The sequence below is a fragment of the Enhydra lutris genome, unplaced genomic scaffold, assembly GCF_002288905.1.
Source record: "Enhydra lutris kenyoni isolate GAN:26980312 unplaced genomic scaffold, ASM228890v2 scaffoldscaffold43, whole genome shotgun sequence".
Lineage (NCBI taxonomy): Eukaryota > Metazoa > Chordata > Mammalia > Carnivora > Mustelidae > Enhydra > Enhydra lutris.
In genome coordinates, this window is record NW_019154127.1 from 9,982,428 (window position 1) to 10,005,856 (window position 23,429).

The 23,429-nt window shown below is 43.3% G+C and overlaps 2 protein-coding genes across 3 annotated transcripts in view; one reads left to right on the plus strand and one right to left on the minus strand.

Moving 5' to 3' along the window:
- Window positions 1-8,882, minus strand: part of LOC111155622 (LCA5L, lebercilin like) — a 29,965-nt gene extending 21,083 nt beyond the window's left edge. For both annotated transcript variants that reach the window (XM_022515891.1, XM_022515889.1), the window contains exon 1: window positions 7,994-8,882. The gene's annotated coding sequence lies outside the window, so the exon portion shown is untranslated. The remainder of the gene's footprint in view (window positions 1-7,993) is intronic.
- A 9,158-nt stretch (window positions 8,883-18,040) lies between these two features.
- LOC111155670 (SH3 domain binding glutamate rich protein) overlaps window positions 18,041-23,429 on the plus strand; it is a 35,286-nt gene continuing 29,897 nt past the window's right edge. Inside the window, exons 1-3 of the mRNA XM_022515959.1 lie at window positions 18,041-18,106; window positions 22,587-22,714; window positions 22,764-23,109. Of these exons, the coding sequence (XP_022371667.1) occupies window positions 18,041-18,106; window positions 22,587-22,714; window positions 22,764-23,109 (540 nt within the window). The remainder of the gene's footprint in view (window positions 18,107-22,586; window positions 22,715-22,763; window positions 23,110-23,429) is intronic.

A 23,429-nucleotide genomic window follows, 5' to 3' on the forward strand; every position in this document is an offset into this window, starting at 1 on the left:
CATATGCAAACTTTTTTGTTTGTTTGTTTGTTTGTTTTGTTAAGTAATTTCTCTATGCCCAACGTGGGGCTCGAACTCACAACCCTGAGATCAAGAGTAGCACGCTCCATTGACTGAGGCAGCCTGGCGCCCTTGCACACGGACTTTGGATACTGTTGATAAGCAAGCCCTGAGGTATCTGAAGTGAGAATTTAAAATGGAGACAATATGAAATCAAACAAGAAGGACCCCAAACGTGGGCCCTCCAGAAGGCTGGCTTTAGTTACACGCCAGATGGCTCCGCGCCCCTCTGCGATGTCGCTGCACTAAGGCACAGTAATGCCACCAGGGGATGTTGGATCAACGCACTTGAAACAAAGGAACTCAGCTCCCAGGGGCTTTACAAGGGTTACTTTCTTTTCACTTAATACCCTCAATTCTTCTGTTTTATCAAAAAAGCAAAAGAGAAATTAGCTGCCATCAGACCCTTCCCAAAAGGGATCTAACGTCCTCTCTACTAAGAGTTTTTTGGTTTTTTTCCGTAAATCAGTTTCTGCCTCTTTCTGCCTTGGCTTGACTCTCAAACTTTCTCCTTGTCTCATGGAATACAGGAGGCGGTTCACCATCTCCCCACGACAGAAATCTTAGCCCCAATAATCCTACTAACATTAGTACTGTTCTTAATCTTTCACAAGTGTTTTTACTTCCCACAAGCTGCGTTCACATCAGCTACTCCTGGCCATGTGAAGGGGACAGGTTCAGACCACGTGAAGAGGACACGCTCAGACGGGTGAAACAGTTGTTCATGTTTTCCCCCTTCAAGTTCAGGAATTTTTTCATTAAGCATCACAACAGCAAACACCACACATCCTAAGGCAAAGAATCAATCTTTCCAGACCCATTCTGCTGTGTAACAGTGGACAGAGGCACAGGCAAAGATCCTCACTTTTGAACATTTGCAAATGGTTTAGAGACCAAGATGTTGGTGTACGAGATTCCAAAGATCCAAAAATGTTCCCCTTTGGCCCTCATAGCCTTGCCTGTCCTTGTCCCTGGGAGGAGTTCCTCCTCACCCCTCCTTGCTCATGACTTTAGCTCCAAACTTGCTCCCCTCATCCATCCTGCTAAATCTACATCACTGCGAGAAGCTGATCTGTGAGAAGAATTTTTGACCAGTTGTTCTTGGCTGACTTCCCCTTCTAAAGCCTTCTAAAAATTCCCTCCTCCTTCCTTGTAACACACCTCTGAGAAAGCCATCCCAGTATCATAGGATACAGGCTTAATTCAAGACTGTGTTTCATTTACAGTCACAAATTGTTCAATAGCTACAGGAGTGGGAGTGTGACAATCGAAGGTGACAATACGAAGGAATACCAGCGTGGGTTCAAACCTGAGTCTGTCAATTAGTTAAGTGACCTTGGCCATCTACACAACATGATAACAGCACTGATTCCATGGGGTTATTAGAGGGAGAAATGAGACAGTGTTTGTAAATACCCATCACGGTACCCGTCATGTAGTTCACAATCAACAAATACTAGTTCCCTCTTGGACAAGTAATTCTGGGACAAATGCTGGGACTCCAGGGCATTGCCTGTGTCTTTATGTGAGAGATGCAAACACGAGTCAGTCTATTTCCCCATCGACTATTTTGCTGGGAACAATTGCTTGACTAATGCCATTTGACTGAAAGCTCCCTGAAGACAGAGGCTGTCTTGTTCCTGGTGTAACTTCAGGCCTAGCAGAGTGCTGCCACACGATCCGTACCTGTAAATGCTTGAATAATGATCACCGCCATCCCTGCGTTAGGCTCTGTGCCAGCACAGAGGTAAGAGCTCACATACGGTAGATTACTTCATCATGAGGACAGTCCTGTGTGATGGGTACTAGTAACCCTGTCTTACAGATGAGCGCACCGAGGCTCAGAAATAACCTGTCCAAGGTCACAAAGCTAGAGTTGGGAGAACTGAGTTTTGAATCCAGGTCTGTGGGCCTTGAAAGTTTTTTCACTTACACCATGCTACGTGACCCCAAATGGACATCATTTGACCCAACTTATGTATCACTGTAACCTTAAAATGTTCTATTATTTCAAACCCTGTGACAGGCCTATGGGAAAAACTCGCTATTCAGCTTTTCCTGTTTTACCTATAGTGTTGAGTCCCAAATCTGAGACTATATTGAAAATTATCACTCATCCCGTAATCTTTCAGATTAATCAGTGCAACTCACTTAGAATCTGACATGACAGGAACAGGGAGATGATGAATGGAAGGTTAGGGTGCTGGAGTATTTTTTTCCATTTTTGGATTAGAATGTTGAGGTTTGACGATGTGCTTATACTCCACTCCATCTACATTAAAAAAAATATATTCCCTCTGAATCACATGCTTCCAGGGGGCTAAAATGAGTTTTGATGCCCCATGTCTGATGTAGCAGAGAGCTAGCCATCCTGGTCTCTCTGTTTAATAAACACTGATATCACAGAGGAAAAAAAAGGAAAAAATTCTAATGGAAATCCACTGGAGCCAAATAAGCCTTAATATCGCTAAACAACCTCACACTTAAAACAATTCTACCAGATTAAAATGTACTCTAATGGAAGGTTTTATAGGTTTAGCTGTAAAAAAGAAGGTGCATCTGAAGAATTATTGCCCTCCTCATTTAGAACTGAAAGAACCATAAGCCTCTCTTAATGGCTGAACTGTCCCACTGCACAGAATCTCCTGTGAGTCTCTATTTTGCAAGGTCTCTATGGCTTGGAGACTGAATTGTAGCTCCTTTAACATGCTTGAAAAAATAATCTCATACAATTAAAAATGTCCCAATGAGAAGATGCCATATTAGCAAAATTGTCTATTAATATTTCCTGCTCATTAATGCAATAGGTATAGTTTTCATGGGATGCAAAATGTGGTCTTATTATAGAGAAATATTTTTGTGTGTGTGTGGGATGGGTGGATAGAAAATTCTTTATTGTCACCAATTATCTAGTGGATGTACTGTCAGTTTTTTTTTTTTTTTAAGATTATTTATTTGACAGAGAGAGAGCAAGTGAGCACATATGCAGGGGGTGCGGCAGGCAGAGGCAGAGGGAAAGGGAGAAGCAGGCTCCCCAAGGAGAAGGGAACCCGACATGGGGCTCGATCCCAGGACCCCAGGACCATGACCTGAGCTGAAGGCAGATGCCTAACCAACTGAGCCACCCAGGTGCCCCTTTAATACATTCCTATAGTACATGGTATGAGGCACAGTCTACTGTTGGTCACTATTACAACCTAATCTATTTCACTGATAAAAAACATTAAGTAACTTCAGATTAATTACTGGGTTCATTGATCTACACTGCCTCATAATTAAAAAGACACAAATACTTTATGTAGTAAAAGGGACTTTGCATTGATCAGGTGAAGGGCCCTGAGGTCAGGAGATTACCTATGTGGGCCTGATGTAAATACAAACTATGATTTCAATCCATATCTGTAAGATGTTTTAGAATTTACTAAACTTAAAAGTTGTCATAAATGCTTTACATAGTGCTATGTTCTTTTGAGACAGAGTGTTTCCAACCTAGTGAAGCCACAATGTGGAATTTACTAGGACTTATTAATTTCAGTGTTATTAATATCAGCTTTTAGGTAAACTTATGTACTTCCTTCTGCCATAATAAATAGAAAGATAACTGTTCTTAGTATTAATAGTAGTCTTGGACAAAAACACATCGTAAGAAAAATGGGGACCAGATGGTTTCATACTAAGCATTTCAGTAGCAATGGTACGAGCACTTGAATGAGTTTATTAGGTGATTCACCAACATTTAAATGATCATTTTTAATGCATCCAATGGGTCAACATAGTTGCCATACTGACAGCATATATTTCATACGAAAACTAAATCATAAGCCATTTGGATACAATTTTTTAAATCTCTTTTATTGCATATATAGAAATACAGTATGCAAATGACATGTGATAAATTGCACATATTTGAAGTGTCCGATTTGATCGTTATAGACACATGCATATACTTGGGAGATGAACACCAACATCCAGAGAGTCGACACGTCCACTGTCTCCAGAAGTTTCCCTCGGCCCCCATGTCATTCCTCTCCCTTGATGCTCCCTGCTCCCCACCTTTACCTCAGACAACCACTGACTATATTTTGTCCCCTTACGTTTGCATTTCCCACAGTTTTATATGAATGGAATCATACAGTCTGCACTTCTATTTGATTTGCATTCTTTAACTTGGCATCATTATTTTGAGATTCATCCAAGTTACTAGGTATATCAAGAGTTCATTCTTTTTTTAAAGTGCTGAGTACTATCCGATTGTGTGACTTATACCACAATTTGTTTGCTCATCACCTGCTGATGGACCTTTCTGCTCTCTTCATTGTTTTCCTATTACAAATAAAATTGCTATGAACATTGATACACAAGTCTTACATACGGACATAGGATTTCTTTCCTTTGGGGTGAATACCCTGGAATGGAATGACTGGAGCATATGGTAGGTGTACGTTTAACTTTTTGAGAAACTGCCAAACTGTTTTCCAAAGAGGCTGTACCATTTTGCCTTCCCATCAGCAGTGTCTAAGAGTTCCTGCTGCTCCACATCGCTGCTGACACTTGATACGGTCACTCTTTTTAAAACCTAATAGGTCTGTTTAGTGATATCCCATGTGATTTTCTTTTCATTTCCCAAATGACTAATCATATTGAACATCTTTTCATGAGTTTATTTCCCATCCTAACATCTTCCTTTTTTCAGGGGTGGATGGAATGCCTGTTCAAATCTTTTGTCTGTTTTTCGATTGCACTGCTTGGTTTTTTACCATTGACTTTTCGGAGCTCTTTTATAATCTGGACATTAAGTCTTTTATTAGATGTACATTTGCAAATATTTTCTCTCAAACTGTGGCTTGTGTTTTCATTCCCTTAAAAGTTTCTGAAGATGTTTTTAATTTTGATGAAGCCCAACTGCCAATTTGTTCTCTTAGGAATGATCCTTCTGGTGTTACAGCTAAGAAACTTTTACATAACTGGAGGGCACAAAGATTTTCTCCCAGAAATTTAACAGTTTTGCTTTACTTTGATCCATCTTGAGTTAATTGTGATGGATCAGAAATTGATGAAAGTTCATATTTTTAAAATAAGGATATCAATTTTTCTAGCACCATTTCTTGAAAAGACCAGCCCTTTCCCACCGAACTGCGTCTGCATCTTTATAACTGAGATGTCCGTACACGGGTCTATTTCTGTGCTCTCTCTTCTGCTCTGCTCCTCTAGCTCTCTACCTTTACACCAATACAACACTGTTCTGGCTGCTACAGCTTTATAATTAATCTTGAAATGTGAGAGCATTTGTCCTCCAACTCTGTCCTTTGTTCTCCAAGTTGTTTGGCTATTTTATTCAGGTCCTCTGAGCTTCCATGGGGATGTTAGAATCAGTCTGTCAATTCTTTCAAAAAGTCTAATGGGATTGTTACTGGGATCATGTTGAGTTGATAGATAAATTCACAGAGGACAAATAACTTGACAAAATTGAGTCTTCTATCCATGGTCAAGCCATACCTCTGGCTTGTTAGGCCATCTTTAATTCCTCTCAGCAATGTTTTGTCATTTTTGGTACATAGATCTTTTACATCTTTTTTTTCAGATTTATCCCTAAATATTTTCATATTTTTAAAAAGATTTTTATTTATTTATTTGAGAGAGAGAGAGCAAGCATGAGTGGGGAGGAGAAGCAGAGGGAGAAGCAGACTCCCACTGAGTGGGGAGCCCCTTGTGGGGCTCAATCCCAGGACCCTGAGATCATGACCTGAGCTGAAGGCAGAGGTTTAACCAACCGAGCCACCCAGGTCCCCCAATATTTCATATTTTGGATGATAGCTGTTATTATACTGGTATTGTTAAGTAGTACTATCTTTTAATTTCAATTTCCAATTATTTGCTGCTAGTACACAGAAATACAATTGATATTTGCATATTGATGTTGCATTGTGTAATCTTGTTTATTGGTTCTAGTAGCTTTTTAATAGATTCTATCACAGATAATGATGTTATCTGTAAATAGAGTTGAATTCTCCTTTCCTAACATGGATCCTTTTATTTCTTTTTCTTGCCTGATTAGTTGGCAGAATCTCCAGTAAAATGTTGGTTACAAGTGTTGGTAAGAGTTGATGTTTTTGTCTTGTTTTGGATCTGAGAAGGAAAGGGTCCTGTCTTTCACCATTAAGTGTGATGTTACTGTAGGTTTTCCTTTATCAGACTGAGGAAGTTCCCTTCTATTCATTATTTATCTAGGGAAGTAAGGCAAATCTTGAGGGGAAAAATGGGAAGGGAGAAGTTATCAGGAGAGAGAGGGAAGAGATAAAGGGGAGAAGCAGAGAGAGTCAGGGAATGAGAGAAGTCCATTTGGGGCTCCTGCTGAAAGCCTAAGGAATATCCACCTGCAAACCCTTTTTCCACCCAGGTTCAGGCAGTGGACATCTGCTTGTACAGTACAAGCAGGGACTATATGTTAGAACAAATAAGTTGTGCTTTAATTTCCCAAACCAGTTCTATTCCTGAATCCTTCTCTTAAGAATCATTTCAAGCTCTTTAGATTCAGTTGGTACAGTATTGGCTTAGGAGAGGGTGGTCAGGCACATCTGGAAGACTGGAAGTCCACTTCACTGGTTATCAGGACCCTTCCTGTTGTCATGATAATGATCACTTAACTGTGGACATTCATTCAGGGGGGAAACCATCAGGTGATTCTTCCACATTGTCACTTTTCCACCCTAGGGAGTACTGGAGCATTCCAGTGCCCCCAGTGATGAAGAAGGGGTCATCACATACCATTCTGAGGCTATCTTTGGAATGTACTCGGTGTGGATGGTAGTTTCTAAGATGGCCCCCACTGATTCCCACTTCCTGATATTCATGTCCTTGTGTAATCCCCTCCCCTTGAGTGTGACTCAGATGTCCCGCCCTCCCTCCCTCTTTCTTTCCTTTCCCTCCCTTCCTTCCTTCCAATTTTATTTATTGGAGAGAGGAGAGAGAGAGAAAACATGAGCAGGGGGAGGGGCAGAGGGAGAGGGAGGGGCAGAGGGAGAGGGAGAAGCAGACTCCCTGCTGAGCAGGGACACTGAGGTGGGGCTCAATTCCAGGACCCTGGGATCACGATGTGAGCCGAAGGCAGCTGCTTGACCAACTGAGCCACCCAGGCGCCCCAAAGAACATTTATTTAGTGTCTACCAGGCACTGGCGTTATGAAGAAAGCAAACCTCTGCCTTCAAGAATTTAAAAATAAGTAGTTAGTAATTATGTTATTAGTGCTTACTATAGAGTGAGCAGACTAGTTTTTGATATACCAGTTTATGGTGTTGTATAGTTCAGATTTTGGCAACATTTATATTTTGAACACTGACTAGTGTTTACAGTAGACAGTGCCTGTTTGATTACCGTTGAAGCATAATTGCACTGTTTCTATCATAACAGGGTTTACAGTGGTTTCTTTGTTGTTATGACTCATGAATACAACCCACAATTAAAAACACCGTTTAAATTGAAAAAATGTAATCCAGCTGATGATATGCTTTTCTGGAACGCACTGCGAAAAGGGATGGCTGCCCAGCAGAACAATACATTCATATATCATGTTCGTTTAGTTATAGAATTAGAAAGACGAATGTTTGGGGCGCCTGGGTGGCTCAGTCGGTTAAGTCTCTGCCTTCAGCTCAGGTCAAGATCTCAGGGTCCTGGGATCGAGCCCCGCATCAGGCTCCGCTCAGCGGGGAGCCTGCTTCCCTCTCTCTTTGCCTGCCTCTCTGCCTACTTGTGATCTCTCTCTCTGTCAAATAAATAAATAAAATCTTAAAAAAAAAGAAAGAAGAATGTTCAAGATCAAGATATACATTTGAATCATTCTGAAACTATGCTTTTGTGTCATTGCTTTCAATTCTGCTTTTTCACAAAAGCAGACCAAAAAATATGCTAAAATGTTTTAAAATGAATTAATACATACCTGCTGTCCTCTATCAAACGTTCCTAAGATGTATGAAGATCAACTGTATGTTCTGAGCTGAGGGTTCTTCACACTGTAGTATTTATGAGGTTTCCAGGGCAGTATTTTTTGACATGTTTTGGTCTCTTTTTAAGGAAAGAATATATTTAAAAAAACCTAGAATATTACGAAAGGAAAATGTCAAGATCTCACAAATGAACATTTATATAGAAGAATGTTAAACATTTTGAATCAGTATTAATTGATATACACTCATTTGTTTAGGGATTGCTGTATACTTCAACACTGCTGTTTCCTTTCCCACTTTATTTTTCCCTATAGCACATCTCATATGATCTAATACATATTACAGTTATTTAGCTTATCTCCTACCTGACTGCCCCACTGAATTGTGTGTTTCATGACTGCAGCCTTTTGACTGTTTTGTCTACTGCTCAGTGCCCAGAAGAGTTCCCAGGAAATAGTAGGTGTTCAATAAACATTGACTAAACAAATTAACGGTCAGGCTGCTTCTATGCTTAATTCCTACCTCTGTATCTATTACTCCTGACAAAGTTTTCATGACTCCTGACCCAACTTAAGATGCCCTAAGTACCCTAAATAAATGCTTTCCCAACATGATAAACAAATACACATCTTAAACTTAAAAGCTAGCTTCATGCTTTATAGTAAAACATTAACTGATGTTGCTAAGAGGATTAAGATAAAGATGCCCACTATTACTTCTGTTAGTGAATACTGTTTTGGAGGTGCTAGACAATAAATTAGATGTGAGAAAGAAATAAGAGGAATAAACACTTGAAAAGAAATGGCAAATTATTATCATGTGCAGATGGCATGACTGTATATTTACAAAACCGTATAAAACACTGTAACATAAAGAGCATTCAATAAAAACTACAGTTTTATAGTTATTAAGTGGACATAAAAATCAATCTTTTCTGTATGCAAATGAAAATGACTCAGAAAATAGATAAAAATATCCTACTTACTGTATCAGCTAAGAATCTTAAAGTATCTGATACAGGTTTAATATAAATAATATGGAGAAAACTTTAAAACCACTGAAAGATATAAAAGATTTATATAAGTAGAAAGATGTATGGTATTCTTACATAAGGACCCAGATGATAAAGTTGTAAATTCTCCCTACTTTAATCTACATAATCAAAATACTCCTAATAAAATGTAATTTTTTTTTGAAATTTGACAAAATAACACTACATTCTTATGGAAAAATAAATATGGGAGAGTCCAAAGGATTTTGAACAAGAATGACTGGGAGGGATGACCTCTGTCAGACGCAGAGACAGAAGCCCAGATGCTAAAACAGCCTGCTTGTCGTGCTTGAAGAGACAGAGCCATGTGCCAGAATAGAGTTCCCAGACAGAAGCACATACGTAGTGAAGTCCAGTGTAAGATAAAGGTGGAGAAAAGAGGACATTTAATAAACGATGGGGGGGGGGGGGATAGGCCAGACATCTGGAAACCAAACCAAAAGCAAATTCTTACTGCATTCCTTACACTAAAGTAAGTATCAGATGGAGTGAAAATGTAAATGTTAGAAACAAATAAACCATCAAAGGACATAATAAAAGCAGGTGCACAGAACCTTAAAGCTTCTGTACAACAACAACAAAAAAAGTTGGAAGGCACATGAGAAAATGGGAAAACTATTTTTAAGACATATGACAAAGAGCTAATTTCCTTAATTTACAAAGAAGTGTAATAATAATGCATTAGTAAAATGGGGAAAGTATATGGACACATTACAGAGCAAGCACAATATGGAAACACAGACACCCAAGGAATATATAAAAAGATGTTCAATTAATTAATGAAATGCAATGAAAACTATTAGATTCCAGTTTGATCCATCAGAATGGCAAAAATTAAAGGGTTGGATAATATATCATTATGACTATGATTAATAATAATACTGCTAATGCACAATGTAAAACATAAAAGAATGAGATGCATCTCTGCATGTACGGTATGTAAAAAACCCTAAGAGATGTTCATTTCTTTTCTTTATAGAGATTTACTTATTTTAGAGAAAGAGAGAGACAGAGTGAGGAAGGTTCAGGCAGAGGGAGAAGAGAGAATCCCAAGCAGACTCCATGAAGAGAGCAGAGTCCAACACGGGACTTGATCCCAGGACCCTGAGATCATGACCTGAGCTGAAACTAAGAGCTGGATGCTTAACTGACTGTGCCACCCAGGTGCCCTGAGATGTTCATTTTCTAATCAGTATCTGTAGGTTGCCCATCACCTGCCATGAAAGGAGTTAAAATCCTGTTTTTAAGATATAAGACTTGCATTTGGTACCATGTAGGTCTGAATAAGGCAACTAGGCCAGCCTAAGGATGTCCTAATCCCCAGAACCTGTGGATCCCTCGACCTTGTGGCCAGAACTTTTTTGTATAGTAAAAAGGACTTTGCAGTGATCAGATGAAGGGCCTTGAGGTGGGGAGATTACCCATGTGGGCCTGATGTAAACACAAGGGCCTACAGGGGTGGGGACCCCAAAAGAGCTGGTCAGAAGATGCAGTATGATGTAGGAAGCAGAGTCAGAAAAAAAAGACACTTTGCTGCGGGCTTTGAAGACAGAGGAAGGGGTCGCAGGCCACCTACAGGCTTCTCTAAAAGCTGGAAAAGGCCAGGGAATGGATTCACCGCTGGAGCCTCCAGAAGGAACCACCCCTGCTGACACCTTAATTTTGGACCCATTAGACTCATTTCAGACTTCTGATCCCCAGAACTGTAAGAGAATAGATTTGTGTTGTTTTAAGCCACTGAGTTTGTGTTTGTTACAGCAGACACAGGAGACTAATACAGATTATCTGCAAAAACATCACGAACCAAAATGGAACTAAGAGCAGGCTATTAGAATATAAATCAAATGCACTATTACAAATTTCAAAAAGTCAGAGAGGAGGAGGAGTTCAAATGTTTTCGGAAAGTAACTTAATGCTCCCCAAAACCTTCTTGCCTAAGCTTGCCCAGGCTACATCCAGGAAAAACATGACCAACTCTTTGGAATTGGTGGGATTGCTGGTTTTGGAAAAACTAATTGGAGAAGACAGCAGACTCTCACCAGCATTCAGGATGGACATTTTGAAAAAGCAAGAGGGCTGACCCTTGTGCAGAGGCTTTGGTGCAGGTGGGCCTGGAGGCTGAGAAAGCAAAAATGTATGGGGGTGGGGAGGGGAGTCGGGGGAGATGGTGGAGAAGACGTGGAAAGATGCTGAAAGCCAGCTGGCAAGGTCGGGAAATTAACTACACAGAACAAAGAAGTGAATTGAGGAAATATATTTAGAATTATGGAGGCCAAGTTTATTTCCACCTGCAAGAGTTTTACTTACATGGAAAAAAAAAAAAAACCAAAACTTACACCCCTGAGTTGAATAAGAATAGTGGGTTAAAAATACATACACATGGACAGAAACAGTTATAGATCTATGTGTACATGTGTATGTATTTTTCCTAACTCTGCTCCCTGAGGGCCTCGAAGCAATGGTCCCCCAGTAACAATGAGCACACTGAGCACCAAACTCTACTAAAACAGCATTCTCCATTAAGAAGAATCAGGTTCCTAGGAGGAATGTGTAACTCCAGGCCTGGGATAAGGGAAGTCCAAGAGAAGGCTGATATGTGTTAAAGGACACAGAAGCCAGCTTAACAAAGTTCTCACTGGTCAAATATAGGACAATTTGAGCATCAAAATAAATGAAGATACAAGATGACAACCTACTAAAATAAAGTAGGAATCTGGGAGTCCATCCTGATATAATGAATAACTAAATGGATGAGGAAAGAAGAGAAAGCTCTTCCTTATGGTAGGATGACAACTAACAAGCGAACAAGGAGTGGTGGGAATAGAGGCGACAATTTGACAACTATCACAGAGATAACTGAGATAGGCAGGAGTTGTCAATGGAAGTTAAAGGCCAGTAAATGTCAGACTGATAAGGAACAGAATTTGGCATCCTACTAATCAAAGAGAAAGGGAAAGATGGTGACCTTGTAGAGAAACCTGCCAGATACCACTCTGACCTGGTCATCAAGGTTCACACTCCCTGTGATGGGACAGGTAGACAGCACATACCTCCCCATGCCTGAGAAGGGCACAGGGTGATTTTAGTGGGCTTCCTGCCAGGAACATGGACACAGTCAGGTCATGAGAAATCAGCAGCCAGATCCAGGTTGAGGGTCTTCCTATAGTACAAAGGAAGGTCTGAGCCCTTTTTAACAAACCTCTTTAACACAGACACTTTGACACAAAATTAAGCAGAGTATTAAATGAATAGAAAAGCCCTTCCTGTAGCTTATAAAAATAGTATCATATTGGTAAGACGATGACCTATCTTAAGGGCTTTCAAAAACACTATTTCAAGAAGTACACCCACTTTTAAGATTATGTGTTCTAACTTTTTGCTTCAGAAATTTGGTCATTCTAATATTGAAGAAGGGAAGTTTAAGAATTAACACTGCTTACTGCACTACTGGGTATTTACCCTAAAGACACAAATGTAGTGATTTGAAGGGGTGTGTGCACCCTAATGTTTATAGCAGCAATGTCCACAATAACCACACTATGAAAAGAGCCTAAATGTCCATCAACAGATGAATGGATAAAGACGTCTCTCTCTCTCTCTCTCTCTCTCTCACACACACACACACACACACACACACACACACAGATGAATATTACACAACCATCAAAAATGAAATCTTGTCATTTGCAGTGACGTGGATGGAACTAGAGGGTATTATGCTAAGCAAAATAAGTCAATCAGAGAAAGACAAGTATCATATGATCTCACTGACATGAGGAATTTGAGAAACAAGACAGAGGATCATAGGGGAAGAGAGGGAAAAATGAAACAAGATGAAACCAGAGAGGGAGACAAACAATAAGAGACTCTTAATCTCAGGAAGCAAACTGAGGGTTGCTGGAGGCAAAGGGAGGGTGGGAGGGATGGGGTGGCTGGTTGATGGACATTGGAGGGCATGTGCTATGGTAAGTGCTATGAATTGTTAAGACTGATGAATCACAGACCTGTACCCCTGAAACAAATAATATATTATATGTTAATTTAAAAAAAAGAATTAATACTGCTTAAGAGGAAAGGGAGTTTGCTATAAAAGGAAAAAAAAAAAGGCACATGTAGCCAGATGCGTGAGTTAGTATCAGCTCTTCCGGCACAGCGAGCTGTTTGGCCTCAAACTGTTCAACGTCTGAAGTTAGTTAACTGTGCCCAGTAACTTCTAAAGGCCATCCAGCACAAAAATCCATGAATTAAATATACCTATATATACATATATCAAAGTTCAAGTTTTATTTGATAATATGAAAATGTGCCATGTTCTATGTTAGGGTGGTTAGAGCCATGTGATGTAGGTTTGGTCATTTAACAACTTGATATATTTTACTTATTTTCAACAAAAACCTTGAATTCATTACCAGACTGAGTTTTCCAAAGAACTGCCTTGAGGATGAGAAAGGAGAAACTGTGCCTCTCTACTTCTGCCAAGTGGAGGCAAGTGCAACATACCACGTGACTCTCACAAAAACCAAATGAGTTTAGGGCTAAATTTCTAGAAGTGTGCATTTCAGCTTCCCCTCCTGGCCACTGCCACATTTCTTTCTAATTTTCAGTGTTGACTGGATTTAAAAAAAAAAAAAAAAATATATATATATATATATATATATATATATATATATATATATTTTAAATTAAAAAAATATATATTTTTTGACTTGATATTTTTTTCCTAGAATTTTATTCTAATAAATTGTATTAAAATACCCTACATTTATCATACACATTAACTTGTTCATTTCATTCATTCTTTCAACACATATTTGAGAGCTTTCTAAGTGCCAGCAACCGTATGAGGTATGGGGGGATGTCATGAATACAAACACTTCTCTTTTCATGGAGCTTATATGCTGTTAATAAAATAATCACAATAGTGACTGTTCTAAGCGTTTTAGAGGAAAGAGATACAATTCTGTGAACACGGAACAAAAAACCTGACCTAGACGGCGACCTTGGAAGTTCTATGGAAGGGCCATCTGAGCAGAGATATGACAGGTAAGTGGGAACTAACCACACAAAAAGGAATGGAGGGGAGGAAGGAAGTACACTGCGGATGGAGAGAGGACAGTTCCAAGGCCTGGTGGGTAGATGAGGCCCACGTGGCTGGGTCCCAGGGGTTCCCGACGAGTCTCCAGAGGTAGGTGGAGGTGAGCAGCTGCAGTGCCACAGGACGCAGGTTTATGATTTGGGTCATCACTCCAAGAGCAACGGGGAGCTGGCAGTGAGCAAAAGGGGCAGGCTGGGGAAGAGATAATATAATTTGTTCTGCTTCCTGAAGGTTACTTGGGTTGCACTGTGGAGAACAGAATAAAGAAAAACCAGAGGAGAGGATTTCAGAAGGCTGCAGAACCAAGGTGGCAGCTTGGACGAAGGTGCCAGTGGCAATTAAGAGAAGTGAAAGATGCACAGGGGACAATGTCACCAGGGCTCAGTGACCCGCTGGATGCTGGGGTGAAGGAAAAGGTTTAGGAGGAATCCTTGCTGCCAGTGGAAGAGGTCCCAGTTGGGATGGGTGGTGGGAGACTTGTTTTCTGCACATGGAGTTGGTGTCTGAGGTATTAAGAGGCAAGGCCATTCTGCTAGTTGTACATATGCTTCAGCTCAGAAAGGAGGGTCAAGCTGGAGAGATAAAGTTGGGAGTCCAGAGTATAAAGGTGGTGGGCATGGATTTGTGCTTCATGTCAGAGTAAGAGGGGCATAGAGAGAGAACGGATGAGAACTGGGCTTTGAGGAACTGCAATATAAAGGGGCCCAGAAAAGGAGAGCGAGCCAGCATGGTAGCAGGAAAAGCATAAAGAGGCAGGGTAGATGGGGGCTCAGAAGCCAAGGGAAGACAGCGTTTTAAGAGATGGGAGCAGCGTGGCCAAATTTAAATGTTGTGAGAGATTGAGCAAGACAAGCCCTGGAAATGTCTGATCAGTGGTTTTTGTTTTAGTATAGAAATGAGGGTGGAAGGCAGACTACAGGGGGTTAAGGGATGAGACATAAGACATGGATGCATGGAAGATGGCAATTCTTTAAAAAAAAAGTTTGCCTGTCAAAGGGAATGAGAGATTGAGCAATGGCTGGAAAATGAAGGGAGACTTTTCTTCCTCTTCCTTTTGTGATGGGACAAAAGAGTATGTTTAAAAGCCAAGGTAAAGAGCCAGTTGAGATGGAACAGGTGACTGCTGATAGCGAAAGCGTAAGGTTTTTGACAAGTGGGTGGGGATGAGATCCGAAGCACAGGGAGGGGTGGCCTTGGATGGGGGGGATAACATGGGAATGGCTGTAGGTAAAGCTGGCAGTTGTGGTAGCTGGGGCTTGAGCAGGTTCCCATCAGACGGCTTTAGTTCCTCTAGGAAGTGACTGCATGAGGGTAAGGTGTGAGATCAAATCTGAGCAAAGTGGAGGTTTGTGATTTGCAAGTTTATAAACAGCCCCTCTGCAAGTTGCAGCGATCCTACCATGCTACTTTGGTTAGTTGGGGCTCCGCTTGATGGAAAAACAAAAAATGGGAGCTGGCGGTTTGTGATTGGCAGGGTACAGGTGTGTGCAGGACATTAGCTCCCTGAGGACAAGGACCCTGCATCATTCTGGGACTGACTAACTGGAGTACCGGCACCCAGGCACTCCCTGTCAAATTGACCAACACTGGGCTGATCACCTGTCTCCATTACAATTTTCTTCTTTTGGTGCTTCTCTAGAAAACCAAAAACCAAAGAGTAGGGAGTAGACAGAACCTAAATTCCTACATGTCTTCTTTTTCTCACTTGGACGGAGGCTCTGGATTCTTTCTCTTCTGTATGGTTTTAAAAGGTCTTGTCAAAGTTCTATGCAGGGACACAGTCATACGCCCAAGAAAGCTAAGGGGCATCTTTCCATTTTTAGCTTGTTAACACCCCCACATTTAGGTAGCTTTGGCTACCTGTTTAAACGCTGCAATCTTCAACATACATACTAAAAATTATCTTTATCTGTGTAAACTACGGAACACATATCCTTACAAGGAAACCTGATTCACTGGCAACGACAGAGAAAGGGAACAGAGTCAGAGTGTCCACATTCCAATCAGCCAGCTACTGAAGCAATCCGGGTGGGAGCTGACGGTGGCCTGGACCGGGGTGAGGAGTGGGGGCTGGCGGGAAAGTGGGGCTGTGCATCGATCCAGGGTGTGACGTGAAGGATGTGCTGACAGACTGAATGTGGGGAGGGAGGAAAACGGGAGTCAAGGAGGACCTCAGGGCCTAGACAACCGGGGAGAGCGGCTTCCGGGACGGGGTGGGTCGAAGTGTGGCAAGCACGGGTTGGTGGGAATGTCAGGACGTGCCTTAGACACCCACGTGTTGAGAAGGTCAGGCTGCTGAGACCCCGGGTCTGAGGTTCTGGGAGGGGGTCGGGGCTGGAGACACACGTCTCGGGCTCGTGGGCACTGGGAAGGGTTCTGAGCCTGTGAGGCTGGACGAATTCACGCAGGGAGCGGGTGCAGACACAAGGGCTCCGGGCTGCGCAGCAGAAGAACGCTGGCCTTAAGTCACCTGTTGGCACCAGGTGGCAGGAAATGATACACCGCAGAAACGTCAAGGAATTCCCCTTTTCTCGGGCTGGGGATGAGGACACGTCACGCTAAGGTTAGAAGGAAAAAAGCAAAGCGAAGCTGAAGCGGGTGGGCAGGCGCGAACCTCAAGGCAGCAGATTCACGCACGAACCAAGCACTGGCCGGAGCCCGCTGCTGGGGGGCGGCGCTGACGGCGGCCGCGGGTCCCCGGGCCGCGGCGGGCCGCCCCTGCGAGAACGCCCCGGCGGCCAGGCCGCGTGCGGAGGGGCCCCGGCGGCGCGGCGAGGGCGGAGACCCCCGGTGCGGGCTGGGCGGGCGCGCTCTGCGGGAGAGGCGGCCGGCGGCCCCGCTACGTTACCAACTCCAGGGAGAGCCAGGCGGCGCGGCCCGAGCCGGGCAGGGGCCAGGGCTGAGTGACCGGAGGCACCGAAAGGCCCAGAGGCTTGAGCAGGAGGCTCTGCCTAGGGCCGGGCCGTTACCTGCTCCGCGCGGCTCCGCGGCAGCGCCAACCCCGCGGCCTCCCGGTCCCGCGCGTCGCTCTGGAAACCCGCGCGCGGCGCCTCCTGGGACACGCCGAGCCGGGGGGCGGGGCGGCGAGGGCCGCGCGCTTGCGCACTGCTGAGCTGAGTGTAGAGACTTCGGCTCTTTAACCTCCCGCGGCCCGCCGTGGCCCCGGGCGCGTCTGGGGCGAACGAACGGATCCCGCGGCCGCGCAGCTGTCCCTTCACGCTCTCGGTCGCACTCGCCCACGTGCTGGTGTTCTGAATCCGAGCCCAGTGCGCATGTCTGTCCGGTTCCCTGCCGGGAGGTGCGCGGACCCAACTCCGGGTTGGCTGCCAGGCGGCACGAGCAGGTGTAGACGCCAGGTTCCTGGGGTAGGGGGTGGACCCAGGTGGGAGGGTATAGACTCGTCTCTCCCTGGAGAAGAAGGGAACAGAGAGCAGAACACTCCCGTTAATCTCTCTTCATAAAGATGAATTTCTATGGTGAAAGAAAACCTGATCCCAAAGCAATGCATGTTGGTTGCATAGAATTTAGAATGTAGAGCGAAGTACGAAGAAAAATTAAAAATCACCTAGATGATGGAATTGCAGGTGATTTTTAATGACTACATAGGACTTTTAAGCGACTGCATAGGCAGAGTTAATGAACATTTATATTACTTTTCCTCTTTCTCTCTGCCTTCCGCTCCTTTTCTCTCCCCCCCGTATGTATTAATGCCATGTTGAATATCCCTATAAGTGAGTCTTTAAGGTGTGAAAATTAATAAAGGGAAACATCGCTAAAGTAGGTCTGAGGCTAGAAGGGGAAGCCCTTGTCATTCAGCTCAATTACAGGCTCCAACAGAAGTGTCGGTTACAGATTCCCCAACAGAAGAGTGTCAACAGGAAGGAATGATCAATCATGGGCCCAACAGGGGAAGATGTGCATGGCGTCTCCTACAAGAAATTGGCCACCCTTGTTACTCAAGTCAGTGAGAGAGTCATCACCCTGAACTCTTGCTTTCTCAGAAGGACTTTTGAACCCCTCCCAACTTCCTTCTCCATAAAATCATGTTCCTCTCCTTTGTTGGTTGGATTTGTCTACGGTTTTGCCATGGCTTGAATGTCCCAAGTTGCAATTCTTTGTTATTCCTGACTAAATCCGTTTGCCAGCAAAATAACTCGCAGTTTGATGTTTAAGGTTAACAGACGACACTCCTGACTCCTTAGAATAAATCCTACATATGAAATTGAAGGATCAAAGGAAATGCCCACTTTGAGGCTCTCTGAACGTATATGAAAGTTTGCCTTCTAGGCAAATGTCTCCCAATCTTTAACCAATGATGGGGATAATCTTTTAATCTAGTTTATTTAAAAGATGTTTGCCCAAGTGTCAAAAGTTGACACTTGGATTTTATTCACATCTTTGCTAGGAAACATTTTAAAAGTATTTTTAGGGACATTTTGGACTTTGCTATTTGCTTTTTCCTGCCTTTTGCCCATTTTTCACTTGGTGTCCATCTTTGTAGAACTTTCGCTGTTCTGTGAAACTCAGGTCTCCTATACGAAAACTTGGTCTGTGGTATATGTTGTAAATATTTCCAATTTGTTTTAAATTTTGTTGACATGTATTTTGATATTTGTATACAGTCAAATTTACCACATTTACCACTTAGAGTTTTTGATTTGGATTTTATGTAGTAGGGGTAGTGGGTGTTTCCAAACTGACTGTTTAGATCTAGTTTTTTAGGGCAAGGAGGGGGCAAGCCTTCCCCTTCACGCCACCACCCCTTCCTTCTTGTGCTGTTAGAGTGTCCACTCTAATTTTGGTGGGTTGTGTTTCAACAACCTTAGGTGGCGAGTTATCCCTAGAAGGTGGGTGGTGGCACTTTTTGTTGGTGGTGAGCTGGGCAGCATCTCTAGGAGGACATACAGCAGACAGGTGTCACCCTAGATCGACATTCATTGAAAGATGCTGGCTTTATGGCTGCTGGTGCTCCCAGGACAGTAACAAAAGTGGCAGCTTATAATTAAGTGAACATTCCAACCCTTGTACTTAGGACTGGATGATCCTGAAAGATGGAGGCCCCTCAGAGCTTCCTTTCCCATCCAAATGGTCTCTCCTCTGCTTTGCTAGCTGTTCTTGTCTATAGCCTATGTTTCTGCCTTTGAAAGGGGATGTTTCCTTTCCATCGGTATCCATGTGTGTTATGAAAGGGGAGAGACCCAGTGAGTACAAAGCCGAAGAACTGCCTTTAGGAATTCTGCTAAATAGTAACATGCACCTTTATTTCTCTGTATTAGTTTGGTTAACTCCACTGTAACAAATCACCGTAGACCCAGTGGCTTAAAACAACATTAATTTATTCTCTCACAGTTCTGGAGGCAAGAAGTCTGAAATCAAGGTGTTGGCAGGACTACACTCCCTCTCTTCAAAATCTCCTGGGAAGAATCCTTCCTTGCCTCCTTGGCTCATGGCGGATCAGTCCTGTGTCTGCAGCCCTGTCTTCACACGGTGTTTTCTCTGTCTCTCTCTGTGTGCCTCCTCTTCTTCTTTTTTTTTTTTTTAAAGATTTTATTTATTCATTTGACAGACAGAGATCACAGGTAGACAGAGAGGCAGGCAGAGGGGGGGGGAAGCAGGCTCCCTGCTGTGCAGAGAGCCTGACATGGGGCTCGATCCCAGGACCCTGAGATCACGACCTGAGCTGAAGGCAGAGGCTTTAACCGACTGAGCCACCCAGGCGCCCCCCTCCTCTTCTTGTAAGGACATCAGTTATTGGGCTGAGAGCCCACCCGAAATCCGGGATGATTTAATTTTAAGATCTTCAACCAATGTCATCTGCAAAGATCCTGTTTCCAAATAAGGTCACATTCTGAAGTTTAGGGTGGACATGAATTTTGAGGGGAGACACTATTCAAGTCACTGCTGTTACTCTGGTGATCACCACTGTCATTCTACGCAATACAAATATCCATTTATTTCTCATTTTAGTTTACCTGTCACATTATGTAAACAGAACATAGCATATGGTATCATTTATTTTAGGATCATCTGAGAATCTCTGCCCAGTTTGGAGTCAACACCTCACACTTTTATCATTAAAATTTGACGAAATCTTTCTTTCATAGTGTTCCACAAATCATCATAATGTACACTTCAGCTATCTTAGGATTGTATCTGTCAATTATACTGAAATAAAGCTGAAAAAAATTCTTTAACAAAATAAGTAACATTATTTTCACTTAGCATCTAGGGCTAGGGATGTGAAATGATAAACCTTTTACCTCTTCAGTAGAGCACACAGCTTTTTTGAAGTGAATTTTCTTTCTTTCTTTCTTTTTTAAAAAGATTTTATTTATTTGACAGACAGAGTTCACAAGTGAGCAGAGAGACAAGCAGAGAGAGGAGCGTGGAAAGCAGGCTCCCCGCTGAGCAGAGAGCCAGATATGGGGCTTGATCCCAGAACCCTGGGATCATGACCTGAGCCAAAGGCAGAGGCTTAACCTACTGAGCCACCCAGGCACCCCTCTTTCTTTTCAAAAAGATTTTATTTATTTATTTACCAGAGAGAGAGAGAAAGAGAGAGAGAGAACAAGCAGGGGGAGCAGCAGAGGGAGAGAGAGAAGCAGGCTCCCTGCTGAGCAAGGAGACTGATGTGGGACTTGATCCAAGGACGGCGGGATCAGGACCTTGGCTGAAGGCAGATGCTTAACTGACTGAGCCACCCAGGCATCCCTGAAGGGAATTTTCTAAGGCAGAGATTTGTTGAGCTTTTATTTTAAGCAGAGATTTGTTGAGCTTCACTTGGAATGTTTCGTATTCCTATTAATTATCTTGAAGTTTATTGGGGCCACTGTCATAAATGAAAAGATCTTTCAGCTAGAGTTTTCAAAGTCCCAATTTGTACATTTTCATGGTCATTATTAAAAAGGTAAACTTCTAAAAATAATGCATTGTGTAAAGAGGGTGTACTAGGAATTTGAGGGTAGTGTGTGAGGAGTTTTTCTGGTGTGGATGGGTTGGGTTCATGTTTTGGATGCACCATTTCCTATCCTCATCCTTGAGAAAGGATGGGAGTAGGACCCAGTGCTACTTTTGTGCAGATTAAGATAGGAGTAGGACCCAGTGTTAGTGTTGTGCAGATTAAGGGAGTGGTTTATGCAAAAACAATTAGAGTACCCCTGGCACGTGGCAAACATTTAAAAATTATTAGCTCTTACTTCAAATAGGCTATTCTTTCTCCCTAGGGCATGTGGATGGAGGGGGTGTGTCATTGTTAAAGGCAGCATTGCCCTGTACGACGATCAGCAGTTGTGTACTCTTTAGGGCACATGAGGATCAACTATAGTTTATGTTACTAATTTACAAAATCATTGAGAAATATGCATAGCTTTTTACTCTCTTCAGTCGTGTTTGGAGAAAAATGGTTTGCTTATGTGGTAGAATTTGAGACTAAGGTGTTGAAAAAATAGTTTGTATGACAAAAATAGTATTTACTTGCTTTATGATTTTGAAAATACAAGAAAGAGGAGCATAAATGTCCTATAATCTTTGGTGGGCTTGAAAATAAAATTTACAATGCTAATGACTTAAATCTGGGGAGCCATTAATCATCTTCAGCAAGGGCCTAATTTGGGGAGCAAATTTGCATAGTGAGGCTCTAAGTTAAATGGCAGTCATCTCAATCATTCGTTCTATGTAAATGGATTTGAGCTATGTTGCAGGGATGGGGTGTCCTTTCTCAGCAAAGGCACCTATCCCAGGGGAGGGGAGTAGGCCTCTAGGGTTAGGGGGCAGGTAGAGAAGGCTTCCAGACCCCTCCCTGCTCCAGCATGCCAGTAACCACCTCCTCAGGGAGCAGCACAGGACTTAAGAATAAAAAGAAAGTGAGAGAGGAGAAGAGACTCAGTTATCTAAGAGGAGTAAATGATCCCTTGGTGCCTTTGTGTCCTATGTTCTTGAGCTTGATTTTGAAACTCATCAGAAAGATTGGACGGTAGCATTTGGGCTTTTTACTCGATTTAATTATCTACATAAAGAAGACGGAGAGAGACTGTTACAAACTTATTTTCTCCCCACGTCTCTGAGATAGTGAAGACATTTCGCTTGTTGAACTCATCCCCGGAGAGAGACTGTTACAAACTTATTTTCTCCCCACGTCTCTGAGATAGTGAAGACATTTCGCTTGTTGAACTCATCCCTGCTGACAGCCCGCCTCTGCCGCCCTGCCTTGTCTGGGATGTCAGTGAAACCTTACACCTCTGTGGTCTGTCAGCTTCGTTCTTTAGGAGCAACAGGTGGGGAAGGGAGAAAACTGGAAGTGGGCCACGTCTAAAGGCATCTCTTGTATAAGAGTTCACCTTTTTTTTTTTTTTTAACCGACGAAAATGTGAAAGTCAGGACGCCTTTGCTTATTTCAAGGCCTGTGTGGCTGTTCCGACCCTTGAGGTCCGTTTGCCCAAAGCCTCGCAAACGCAGCCTCCCCAGGGGACGAGCTGGCGTCTTCTGGGCTTTTCCAGAGCCCAGGCGCTCGGCTGTCACCTCAGGCGTCTATGCCTGCGCAGCGCTGATTGGTGCTCGGCGGCCTGATTGGTGCGCGGCGCAGCCTGGCCTTTTAGGGGCTGTTGTCCGGCGTTTAAAGTCAGTGGCTGCTTTTATCCACCAATCCCATCTTCGCCTGGCAGATCCCCCTCTCGCCCCCGGCCAATGGCCGGGAAAGCCCGAGCCGCCCGCACCGCTGCTGGCAGTCGCAGGGCTTAAGTTGCGGCGGGAGGCTCAGGGGCTCAGACCGCGCTGGGCGGCCGCCAGCTCGCACCTGGCACCTGCACCTGCTGTTACCTGGCACCTGCTACCTGCCCGGCCGGGGCCGCGGTCGGGATCCGTCTAACGCCGCGTTCCCTTACGGGGGTGTGTTGGGGGGAGCCCTTTTTCCGACTGTCAAAATGGTTATCAAAGTGTTTGTTGCCACATCTTCTGGGTCCATAGCGGTAGGTGTCTGCTGGAATTGGTGGGGCTTTCATACTGTTGGATTTTCTGAGAAACTCAGACCAGAGAGTAGAAGCAGCGGGTCTGGCCCAGCGTTGGCCTGAAGTTTCTTTTGTGAGGAGAGTGTAAGTCAGCCGTAGCTCCGCAGTAAGCCTGCGTGCCTTTGCTTTCTGCGTTTGCTTTAACCGTGTTGAAGACGTGTGGAAAATGAGTGATCCGGGCTAGCTGGGTTTGAAAGGGATTCCAGGAAGGGGGCGTGTGTGATACTAGAATTTTTAAACATGTGATTTGTGTTGTGTTCGCATATATTATAGAAGCAAAG